General features: G+C 40.3%; 2 protein-coding genes across 2 annotated transcripts; both read right to left on the reverse strand.

The window, feature by feature from the left end:
- On the reverse strand, positions 1 to 4099 carry LOC105186053 (B9 domain-containing protein 1). Its single transcript, XM_011145988.3, has 5 exons — positions 3854 to 4099; positions 3217 to 3328; positions 2735 to 2843; positions 734 to 852; positions 1 to 179 (listed from the first exon to the last, which is right to left on the reverse strand). Exons 1-5 carry the CDS (start codon positions 3977 to 3979, stop codon positions 73 to 75), a joined length of 573 nt encoding a protein of 190 aa, XP_011144290.1. The 5' UTR covers positions 3980 to 4099; the 3' UTR covers positions 1 to 72.
- A 727-nt stretch (positions 4100 to 4826) lies between these two features.
- Positions 4827 to 9660, reverse strand: LOC105186052 (probable aconitate hydratase, mitochondrial). The gene is made up of 9 exons (XM_011145987.2): positions 9485 to 9660; positions 8447 to 8601; positions 8032 to 8198; positions 7186 to 7941; positions 6903 to 7105; positions 6515 to 6803; positions 6114 to 6387; positions 5650 to 5998; positions 4827 to 5535 (listed from the first exon to the last, which is right to left on the reverse strand). The coding sequence occupies exons 1-9, from the start codon at positions 9515 to 9517 to the stop codon at positions 5395 to 5397; spliced, it is 2367 nt and encodes a 788-aa protein (XP_011144289.1). The 5' UTR covers positions 9518 to 9660; the 3' UTR covers positions 4827 to 5394.
- Between the last annotated feature and the right edge of the window lie 3122 nt (positions 9661 to 12782).

Below are 12782 nucleotides of genomic sequence, written 5' to 3' on the forward strand. Positions count from 1 at the left end.
AACGCAAATCCTTTGTTTGGATGATCCTTCAGCCAGATAATGTTCCGCAAGCTGAGAGGGATTACGCCTGCGTTATCGCGCCTTTCGTTTCTCGCCATTATCGTAGCCCAACTTGAAAAAGTCCTTCAAAACGACGTTGAATGTTACGGTGACGACTCCCTCGACCCTCATACGTGTAACTGTAATATTGCAAAGCGTACAACTTGAGGACAAAGCAGTGGCGACGACAGAAAAAGATCTTCGACACGTGGGAGAAACTTCACGAGGAAAGCACGGCGAATTTCAAAAGTTTTATTATTATCAGGAGCGTCGACACGTCAGACGGTTTTTCAGACACTCAGCCTTCGGACCTGTGGAAGTATCACTGGAAGTATCACAGGAATCTCGACGCATCACAATCCTTGTATAATTGGTTATGAATAAACAAAGGAATTACTTCTACAAGTTACTTAGAAAACAATTCCAGTTCCATTTGATCGACTGCTTTCACAAGCCATCCACGAAGAAAAGAAGAAAGAAATCAACCGTCTCGGCTTCCCCTAATTTTCCCCGACGCGCCAAGATTGCTCAATCACGAGATAATGGCGTGATCTAATTTGATAATTCGCGAATACGCCAGCGCTATGCCCCGGCGTATAACGATTATGCCCCATTACGGCTCCAGAGCCGGCTGGAATACAATTAATTCAACGCCAATAACACTAACGAGAAACGTCTCAGTTCATTTCCTTACGTTCTCTGCCACCACCGGATGCCAATATAGCGGGATCAATTAATTCAGGTCTTCTGCCGGTTAACCACGCCACGAGATGCTGCAGAGTAGACGACGATTCCGGTACGTAAACTGACACCCTGCGATGCCAAACGACGTTAGCGATCCAGAATATCCAGAACGATGCGCTCGATACGCAATCCCAAAAGGGATTGATATATACGAACTGATACAGATGTAGGTGCCGAATTACGATCCAATATCAAATATCGATAGTTTCGGCCTTAAGGCAATCGTAAATGGTAAAGGTAAAAGTAAAGGTTTGGCGGCTCATATCGGGTACATCAAAGGAATCACTTGAAACCGAGTTTATTCGGCAACAGCCGATGAACGTCTTCAAACGAAACATTATTCTTTGAATTTGTCAGGTCGGATAACACACCGACTTGAAACAGATTCCACACAGAGAGAACGATTTGGTTGAATTTAACAAATGCTTATTTGGAATAATCCAAATAAATTTTTTGATTGGTCGAACGAAGTTTTGTTTGACGCAACAAAAATATCTTGTTGCAGCTTAGTTCCAACGAAATGTTTTCGTTGCGTCAAACAAAATTTTGTTCGATCAATCAAAAAATTTATTTCGACTGTTCTAAATAAGCATTTGTTAGCATTCAATTAAATCGTTCTCTCTCTCTCTCTGTGTACGCAGAAATTATGCTTCGAATGTGTTAAGTTAATTAAGTAATGTGTTAATATGAAATATTCAATTAGAAAGCTGATGATTAAATATTTCATATTTAATCATCGGCTTCCTGCAAATATTCGATGAGAAAAACAATGCCGACGACGAAAAGAACAGAAACGAGGATACACAATAAGAGATATTTTATGGTTACAGAATTTCTTTGATTCGATTCATTTTTCGTATGCACGTTACTTTCTTCTGTTTTGTCGGAGAAAGTGTTGCACAAGGATTTTTAATTGTTCCGTAAAATGTGTAAAATCATAATGAAGCTTCATCCTTCGGAGTGTGATGATGAAACTCAAAAGTCAATCGATTATTCCGTTTAAGGTGACACATGTTTCTCCTCTCGCTATTTGTTTCTCCACAGCGCACATTTCTCATCTGAACATATCGTACGTGTCCCAGGGAGATCGCTCCCCTAGGAGTCCTAATCGGATGTTCGAGAAGCCGATGCACACGATGCGAGCTAGTGAACGAGACGTTGCACATGGAATAACGTGGAAAATATTTTTTTCCGATGTATGCGATATTCGCCGTAAGGGCAATTCAAACGGACTTTAACCGTATTCATTTTATTTCGGAAACTTTGCAAGCGATGTAACACGGTTAAAGTGTAATCGAATCGAAAGGACAAATGATACATACATTTTTGGAATATATAAATAAAAATGCGCGCTCTTTCATCGCGCAATTAATGCTGCGGGCGTGTTCCCCGAGTAATAAATAATAACGTTTACAGGCGCGTTCAGATATAAAGTATGACGTTTGTGACGTATCCAGGCCAGCAAGAATTTGGAATTTATTTTCGCTCACTGATCGATGATCGGACTCAAAGGAGCTTAAGGAAAGGTCAACACACAACGGGAAATAGAAATATTCTATAAATCAATGAATAATGTAGCATACACGCTCGACCTTTCCTCATCTGCGACACAATTCCCGCTCGGAGAGATTACCTGAGAACGCAAAATAAACATTTTCTAAAATTACACCGGAATCAAAATGTAGCCGCCGGCAATCTACTTTTTTGCACGTTTTCAAGACGGATGTGGATTTATGTGAACTGTTATGACCTCAATTATTCTATAACATTCTATAATATTAATTCTTTTAAATTAATTAATTAATTAAAATTAATGGTTACGTTAATTAATTATGGTTAATTAATTAATTAAATTATTCTATAATAAAGAATATCTTGAATCAAACGGTAATTCTCCCACTCGTTTATCTTACACACGTCTCCTATGCTCGTTTTATTATCTGAATAATACCTTTTCTCGTGATGTCCCGTTTCCAGCGGCAAATGACACACTCCATATCCCCTGATGACATCATGGCCGAAAAAGTCCAATCCGTAGATTGACATGATAAGCTGCGGCCCTGCAGTTATCTCTGTTAGCTTTTATATTTCGTTCCCTTACTTACGAATACTATAAACAAATTATATACTAAAAACGTATAACGCCGTTATAATTCGCCAAACAAATCTAGCGCGCCAAATAAAAAGAACTAAATATCTGGAAAATGATAATAGTGATAGCAGATTTATATCTATTAAGGTCTTCCCTTTGTTTTTCACAAATGCCACTAGTCGATTAAGTTTCTGTAATGAAATAATAGGTAAAAATAATTTTGAAAGTATTTGTACGTATTAGACGTAAAAATACAATAAAATCGTAAAAATACGACAGAAATACGATAAAAGGGTCAAAAGTTTTCATATCTCTTACAATTCATCTGTATGTATACTCACATCCGTGTGGATTAGTGCTTTTGAACGTAATATCCAGGGGAAAATTCCAAACGGCGATATTCCTCGGATCATTGCTGCACTTGCACATTTGTGTCAAACCCTCCTCAATTCCCTGCAAAGAAAAAACTCAACTATTCTCACTCTAGCAGCGACGTCTTCAAGAAATAATAAAACGTCTCGAGAATCGTCTCGCATATAACTGGTACATTCAGCGTCTAATTCTACTATTTAATTAAGCTATTTGAAAATTATTTCATTTAATCATTTTTCATCATTTTTCAATCATTTCATTTAATCAAATATATCAAGAGACTCTCTCTCTCTCTCTCTCTCTCTCCCTCTCGTCTTAGAATTAATTTATTGGAATAAATCTGTAAGAAAAACCTACTCGTGCGCTTTCGCAAATCATAAAATTTGTTTACGTTTCTCACATATATGTTTATATTTAAACAGAAGAGTGTGTAGCGAAAGAAATTGCGCGACCTTAATTCTTGAAGATAATGTTCGTCTTTCTGACGTTGTAATCTAATATAACCACAAGGAGAATAGGTCTTTAGGCTATTAAGATTTCTCCGTGGCAAACGCAATACAATTTTATTGCTCCTTTTGACTCTTGCTTCTATTTTTATCGTCTTACCGCGACCACGCTCCATTCCGGCCCAAAATGAAAGCCGTACTTGCAGTACGCATTGTTGACATCATAGAATTCAGCGTGCTCGATGGAGCCCGTGACAGACAGAAAAAATTCACCTTCCACTGACATGTCCACCGATGGAAACAACGTTGCTTATTCAAACCTTTGACAAATGAAACGTAGATAAACCGAGAGACTCGAAAAAGCACGACCGTTTTGCTCTCTGTGTACGCCACTAAACTACATGCTGTTACCATGGAAACGACGCGCGTGTATCGAAGCGACGCATGTTGTGTGCCGCATGGTGTCGTAAATATTACCATTTTTCGATATTTTACTCTGATGGTTTTTCAGTGTAAATACTCATTTTGGAGGTAACTAGAAAGTTCATACTTTTCCTATTAAAAATGTGAGCGTCCTTTGCTTCTTCATAAGACTTTTATTGTACAGACATCACTTGTGTATTTCAACATTCTCGGTTGTTATTATTAAAATATATAAATATTTTATATATTTAATATACACATAATGTATATTTATTCAGCATTTTCTAGGATAAATATCCTCAAGCGTACATGAATGTAAGCACAATTTATCGGCGTCTCTCTGCTACAATTTTTCGCTTTACGCATTATGCGTACGAGTAATTTTCGTTAAAATGTTAAGACTATGGCATTTCTTTGGTATATATACTCTTACATCAAATAATTAATAATTAGCTTGCCTATTACAGACGCAATGAACAGTCTATCGGTAATTACGGTAGACTTTTCAGTTTCCATAGATCATTATCGCCGAGGAACGATTTCGCCTCTTTAACTACCCCTGTGTGTCTGCAATATATCTTTATCCGAAATAAGTCCTTTATTTCGCCATATTAATTAAATTCTACATTGTACTGCTTCGTCCTCGAGCGACATGTACATTCCTGTAAGAGTACTTAACTAACAAGGGTGCTTGTACACAATTAAGAATATATTATTCACTGCCTAATAGTTTATTTGTCCTCATTAACAACGTGACGGTACACTGTTCTAAAACCCGTCAACAGCTGGTAAATGATAGCTAAAGAGCATGTTTGTGATAAATATGTACATATAACAACATGTTGAGCTGTACATGAGCGCATCGGCATGATTCAGGCCGATACGTTTGATCTATGATTATAACTACGCCGGCATGCCATAGAATGGAGATCGCATTTATCAGAGTTTCTGATTTCGAGTCATCCCTGCCGCACCATAAAAGAGAATAGTATTGTCAAATTGCGGCAACACGCGCTGGTCAAAGATAAAAGTCAAGATCTCCCCAGACAATCACACGAGGGACCCATAAAAATGTCTTTTAGATACCTTTATGATGTACTCCCTGAATGTACGTGTTGGGTTACATCTAGACATCTAGGTATCGCTTACCCAAAACGCGATGACGACTTCAGACACCCTAATCAGATTTGCTCCATTCTGTGGCATATTTGTTCCATTTCCACAAATGCGTCACGCGTTACGGCTATTGGCTAATTCTGTCGAGTATGGGTGGTTGGCTTATCGTCTGCTGGAAATTTCCTTCATACGGTTCAACGCGGAGCCGGCTTTGAACCAACCGATCTGCTGTTCGTTCATCGTGTGATTTAGGCTGATGGTGTCGACCTTGCCATCCTTGTGCTTGATTTGCGCTTTCACCGGCTGTAAGGTTCGTATCGAATGAATGAAAATGAAACAGAGCGTAGTATAATATCCGATTCGGAGAAGTTTGCCTTCTCTTATCTTGACATTCTACAAGGGAGATACTTTACGAACCTTGCCAGGCGCTAGATCATTTAACCCAAGAAGACTGATCTTGTCGGAAGGCTGGATTTTATCGTAGTCCGCAGGATTCGAGAAGGTCAAGGGCAAGAGACCTTGTTTCTTTAAGTTCGTCTCGTGAATACGAGCAAAACTTTTGACGATGATAGCACGGCCACCCAAGTGGCGGGGTTCCAAGGCAGCGTGCTCCCTGGAGGAACCCTCACCGTAATTCTCGTCGCCTACCGCCACCCATTTTACATTCTTCTTTTTGTAATCGCGGGCGACGTCAGGAACGGCACCCCATTCGTTCGTCACCTGATTTCTGATCTTGTTCACCTCGCCATTTTCAGCATTGACAGCGCTAGAAAGCAAAGCGATCATACAATACGCCTCGAAGAACTTTTATCAGATAAAGCTTTCGCTATTATCGTCGTCGATAACTGCTGTGATTTTATTTTAGAATCAATATATCTTACCCGATAAACATGTTGTTGGAAATATTATCGAGATGCCCACGATACTTGAGCCACGGACCTGCCGCGGAGATATGATCCGTGGTGCATTTGCCTTTGACCTTAATCAGGACTGTCAGATCCTCCAGGTCCTTGCCGTTCCATTTATCAAAGGGTTCTAGCAATTGTAATCTTTGGCTCTTCGAGTCTACGTCAACTTTAACCTTGGAACCGTCCGACGGTGGCGAGTCGAAAGTGTCCAAGCCAGGGTCGAAGCCGCGGTTGGGCAATTCGTCACCTTTATAAACATATGTCGAAACATATATTAATAAATATATATTTATTTAATATTGCGCACACGCGTATTTAGAGTGCCAACTATATATGCAATTTTATTGCGATCACTCAAATTATTATTAACTAACCGTACGGGTTATCCAGGAGAAACTCTTTTCCGTCCTTGCCCTTCAGCTTATCCATGACCGGATTGAAATCGAGACGACCTGCGATGGATAACGCGGTGACAAGTTCGGGGCTGGTAACGAACGCGTGTGTAGCCGGATTAGCATCGTTTCGTCCTGTGAAGTTTCGATTGTATGACGTAACGATCGTGTTCTTGTCTCCTTTCTTGATGTCCTGGCGGTCCCATTGGCCAATGCAGGGCCCGCAGGCGTTGGCTAGCACTGTACCTCCGAATTCCCGAAGAGTTTGGGCCTGAAAGAATCGCAAACGCCGACACCGTATAGATAACGGCATAGCTTGCGCGGCGCGGGCTTAAAGCTTCTCTTGTGAGAACAAGAATGGAAGACTCACGATTCCGTCACGTTCAATTGTCGCGCGGATTTGCTCGGAGCCAGGAGTGACGTTGAACGCAGATTTCGCTTTCAGGCCGTGCTTCAGAGCTTGCTTGGCAATATTCGCGCATCGACCCATGTCCTCGTAGGAGCTATTGGTGCAGGAACCGATCAAGCCAACTTTGATCTCGTTTGGCCAGCCGTTCTTCTTAGCATTCTCACCTAATAATCACGAGAATATACACCTCCATAGAGGCATGAGTAAAACAAGTAGGCATTTTCTGTTTGAGTGATCCAATTACCAAGTTTGGAGATTGGATGAGCCAAGTCCGGCGTGAAGGGCCCGTTCACATGTGGCTCTAAAGTCGACAGATCCAGCTCGATAATTTGATCGTACTTGGCGTTGGGGTCAGCCGTCAACAAGCTGTTCTTGTGCTGATCAGCGGCTCCAGCGATCTCGGAGCGGCTAGTAGCCTTCAAGTAATCCTGCATTCTGTAATTGTATGGGAAGATCGAGGTGGTGGCGCCGATTTCAGCACCCATGTTGCAAATGGTGGCCATTCCGGTGCAGCTGATGCTGTCGACACCCGGGCCAAAGTACTCGACGATGGCGCCGGTGCCACCCTTGACAGTGAGAATGCCAGCCACTTTCAAAATGATGTCCTTGGGACTGGTCCAGCCTTTCAGTTCTCCGGTCAGCTTCACGCCAATTACTTTGGGGCACTTTAGCTCCCACGGGATGTTCGCCATCACGTCCACGGCATCAGCACCGCCAACGCCAATGCACAAGCACCCTAGACCACCTCCGTTCGGAGTGTGAGAGTCGGTACCGATCATTAGAAGACCCGGGAAGGCATAGTTCTCAAGGATGATCTGATGGATGATACCAGAACCCGGGTTCCAAAAGCCAACACCATATTTGGCGCCTGCGGTCTTCAGGAAATTGTAAACCTCTTTATTAATATCTTTGGCACGCTTCAAATCCTGGTCACCGCCGATTTGAGCCTCGATCAAGTGATCGCAGTGTATGGTGGAAGGCACTGCAACTTTCGGCAACCCTGAAAGAAAGAGGGATAACTTACTAAGTTAATATCATAGAGATCGGAGAGATCTCTCGATAGGTGGTGACTAAAATGGCGCGGTCCTACCGGAGCTGATAAATTGCAACATAGCCATTTGTGCGGTTGCATCTTGCATAGCAACTCGATCCGGCCGCAATCGGAGGTAGCTAGTACCACGGACGATATCTTGATTGTTGGGCTCATCGAGATGCGAATAAAGAACTTTCTCGGATAAGGTCAGTGGCCGATTCAATCTGAAAGAGCAATTAGTCAACGCACAACGATTAGACATTTCACTGATAAATTTATTTCATTTAGAATACACATGTTCTCTTGGCTTGAGTTCTGTCACAAATAATGCAAATGTCTAAAAATAACCGTAGACTGATATGATTTTTAAATTGTTTACTACTGTACGTACTATTTGACTGGATGTCCTCTAAAAAAAAAATTTCTGAAAGTAAAAATTCGAATATATTTGAATTAGGACGGTGTGTCTTACCTTTTCTTGACAATTTTAAGATTTTCCTCTAATTTGTCATACGGAAGATAGCTGTCCGAGTCGAATTTGGACATTGCAACTTTTGCAGCAGCGAAACTCAAAGGGCTTGCGCTGAAGCATCGTTGCTGGATATCTGCCGCAAGAGCAGACAGTCTCTGAAATCAAATGTTTTTTTTTTTTATATACATATCAAAGTCATAGATCTTGATCGAAGATAAAAATATCGTCGACATACGGCCAATTGAATTTATTGTATATTGCACGATGCTTCTTATTTTGAATCATAATTACGTAATTAGATACGTGACGTTAATTACATTCGAAGTGATCGCTTCGATGCTTCAACGAATGTATCCAGATGAATGTCCAAACAAATTATTTTACAAACAAGGTATACTTTTGTACGCAGTAACACTCGATAAAAATGCATTCGCGTCAAATCTCTCGTTGTGTGTTCTTATCATTAAATAACGTTATCAACCGTTATCACCAAACGCGTACTTTATCTGGACACTTTAATCGCAGTAACGTCAATATTAATTTAAATGCTCTGCTTTTCCCGCACCTGCGTTACAATAACAACCTTGAAAAATGACCGATATACGTGCAATTTAGCTCACAGTTACGTAACATTCCTCTATTTTTTATCTTGCGGTGCTCTTCACCTTGGAATCTATTCAAATCGTCATGCGTTTTATTCGCGCGTCTCGTGATACTCTTTTGCAATTATACTGGACATCGGCACGTATGTTTCGCACTCTTCGTCCTGCGCTAATCGATTTTCCTCGTTGTAAAAATTCGAGAGCCACTCGAGACGTAAGGATATCTCTCTCGCGTGCTTTAAACCAATTTTAATCAGCCACAATGTGGTTCCGAAATATTAAAAGGTTCGAAGACTGTCTAGTGTCAGCAGAGGTCAGTCGATATTGACCTCTGCACGCTAAGGTAGAGAGCCCACGGGGTGAGGAAAATTCGGGGCACGCGTGCATCGCGTGCCGTGTCGATATTGATGCACAGGTCTGTTTCCCTTTTCTTTACCTGTGCGCGAAGAACTCGCGTGCAGTACGACATGGTGAGTGAATTAGCGGTCCGCTGATGCTTGTGTTCTTGCGAAGGGTGCAGGCGCTTATTGGAAGGCGAGACAAATTTCCCCTTGTGGCAGCTCTTCTCGAACCGGCCACTACAGGAGAACTAAGGACAAGGATACTATGCTCTTTCTTCATGTCGTCGTTGCTTGATTCTTGCGCCTGCGCACAAATCAGTACGTGTTTCCACATCGAATTTTTGTTGACTTCGGAACGCGCTCCAACTTGAGGAGAAAGACAACCACTGCTTCATACGTCAGCGCTGTCACTTATTACGAGGCAGAAGGATGGCATATACGAGTGTTAAATAAGTAGTGATTGTGGCGTAGACACAAATATCTTGGAGACTGAGTTATAATTGAAGAAAACAAATAGTGATTGTGAAGAAAAGTGGCAAAAGGCTTCATAAAATTTGTAAAACAACATATTAAAGGAGAGTATTAATTGTCTAATAATATTTTAAGTGAAAAATATTTTTAAATTTGGGTGTAAGTTAAAAAAGTTATAAACCATAATTTCTTTAATGTTAATAATTTTATAGCTATAAATTTGCCATCGACGTTAAATGAATATGTATGTAATGCTATCATTTACATAGGTGGAAAATTATGTTATTGCGCTCATAAAAAATAAGCAGCACACCAAGTCGAGTAATATTTTTTTAACAAGATACTCATATCACTCAACTTGGTCTGCTGCTTACTTCTGCTGAACACAATAATATAATTTCTCACCTATGGAAATAATAGCATTATATATATATTCATTCAACGTCGATGACAAATTTATTAACATTAAAGAAATTATGGTTTATAACTTTTTTAACTTACACTCAAATTTAAAAATATTTTTCATTTAAAATATTATTAGACAATTAATACTCTCCTTTAATATGCTGTTTTACAAATTTTATGAAGCCTTTTGTCACTTCTCTTCACAATCACTATTTGTTTTCTTCATTTCTTCAATTATAACTCAAAGTCTCCAAGATATTTGTGTCTACGCTACAATCACTACTTATTTGACACTTGTATATGCCATCCTTCTACTCTCGTAATAAGTGACAGCGCTGACGTATGAAGCAGTGGTTGTCTTTCTTTTCAAGTTGGAGCGCGTTCCGAAGTCAACAAAAAATCGGTGCACATACCTTCTAGTTCACGAGTGTACGTTCGTATCGTAATGATCAAAATTGATGAGCAGTCCATCAGAAATATCGTCGATGAAGTACTGATATGCCATGAAGGGGCGATAGGCGAGATTTGTCATCATAAATGTACTCATAGAATTATTTAAAAAATCGTTCTGATTATTTCAAATATGATAAATCGAACGATGTGCAGGGCCGGCGCATAAAATATTCGAGAAGCAGCATAATCATACGGGATATTGGAAAATAAAAGGCGCAAAGTGTATCTAATATTGTAGATTTCAAGTAATAACTAAAAGATAAAAGATTTGAACATTTTTAGCAAATAATAGTATTTGCCAATTCAAAAAAATTAAGACACCTTTGTTATCTCTGACAAAGTTTAATCTATTATCTGTTCCGCATCTGTTCAAAGTTTTTACAATCTGTATAAATTAAAAATTTAATAAATGGAAAAACTGTATTATCACACGAGTCATTTAAATTCTATAGCTTTTTTCACGTTTTCCAATATTTGTACAGTTTAATTTTATAAAACTAAAAAAATATGTATATCAGAGAGAAGAATGAGAGCGGCCACCGGCCGTATTTCGGGGGATACAGCTAGGCGCATTTTAGATGCGCCATCTGACCAAAATGCGCCTAAACTACGTCCGCTAGGCGCACTTTCGCGGTGATAAAAGTAAAATGCGCCTAGGTTCGTGTCCGTACTACTTCAATGCAATAGATAGTAGATTAGAAAAAGACAGACGACAGACAATCGTTCCGTCTTTGTCTCACTACTGAGCGGCGCGCGGCAGTAAACACGAGGCGAGGTAGCGGCGATCTTATCGCTAAACGAACATCTCTCCGCTTTTCTTTCAGCTTTCACGCTCCAGAGACATCAAAAGACGCGGTAGCGTCTCGTGTCAAGGGAACATGCGAAGCGAGGAATTATTTTTCACGCACGCGAGGTAGCACATTGGAAACTAGACGAGCGTCGACATATTATCTGTTTCTTTCCCGCTCGTCTAGCTTATTGACTGCGTGAGCCGCGAGATTTTTCTCGCTACTCCTATACCAGGTATGTCGGTAATTACTTTCCGGTTTTTGTAACAGATGTCACTAGCCATAAGTATGCAATGTTATGATTTGATACATATGTCATTTTATTCTACTGACATTAACCTCAAAACTACACAAGTTACGTTCCGCCAAAATAACAGCGTTATAGATTAATAATTTTTTGAAAATGTCGAGTTTTGTGCCTGAAAACGTGCATTTGCGGCACGCATTACTTTTCTTATTTAATCAAAAAAAAAAGCCGCTGAAAGTCATCGTTTGCTGGTAGAGACTTACGGTGAGCATGCTCCAACCATAAGAACATGTGAAACGTGGTTTCGACAATTCAAATGTGATGATTTCAACGTTTAACACAAAAACGTCCTGGTAGGCCGAAAACGTTTGAAGATGCGGAATTGAAGGAGTTATTGGATGAAGACCCAACACAAACTCAAAAACAATTGGCAGAAAAGTTGAATGTGAGCCGAGTAGCAATTTGTGAACGATTACAAGCGATGGGAAAGATCCAAAAGATGGGAAGATGGGTGCCACATGAATTGAATGACAAACAATTGGAAAATCGAAAAATCGTCAGTGAAATGCTGCTTCAAAGGTATGAAAGGAAGTCATTTCTGCATCGAATAGTAGTAACGGGTGATGAAAAATGGATTTATTTCGAAAATCCCAAGCGGAAAAAGTCATGGTTATCACCTGGCAAAGGCGACCCATCGACTGCAAGGCCAAATCGCTTTGGTCGCAAGACCATGCTCTGTGTCTGGTGGGACCAGGTTGGTGTCGTATATTATGAACTGTTGAAACCTGGAGAAACAGTTAATACTGATCGCTACCAACAACAAATGATCAATTTGAACTGTGCATTGATCGAAAAACGTCCACAATACGCTCAAAGACGTGATAAGGTGATTTTGCAGCATGACAACGCGCCGTCTCATACAGCAAAACCAGTCAAAGAAGTGTTGAAATCACTTGGATGGGAAGTTTTATCGCACCCGCCGTACTCTCCAGACCTGGCTCCATCCGACTACCACCTTTTCGCATCGAT

This window comes from Harpegnathos saltator, unplaced genomic scaffold (genome assembly GCF_003227715.2).
Source record: "Harpegnathos saltator strain DR-91 unplaced genomic scaffold, Hsal_v8.6 scaffold486, whole genome shotgun sequence".
NCBI lineage: Eukaryota > Metazoa > Arthropoda > Insecta > Hymenoptera > Formicidae > Harpegnathos > Harpegnathos saltator.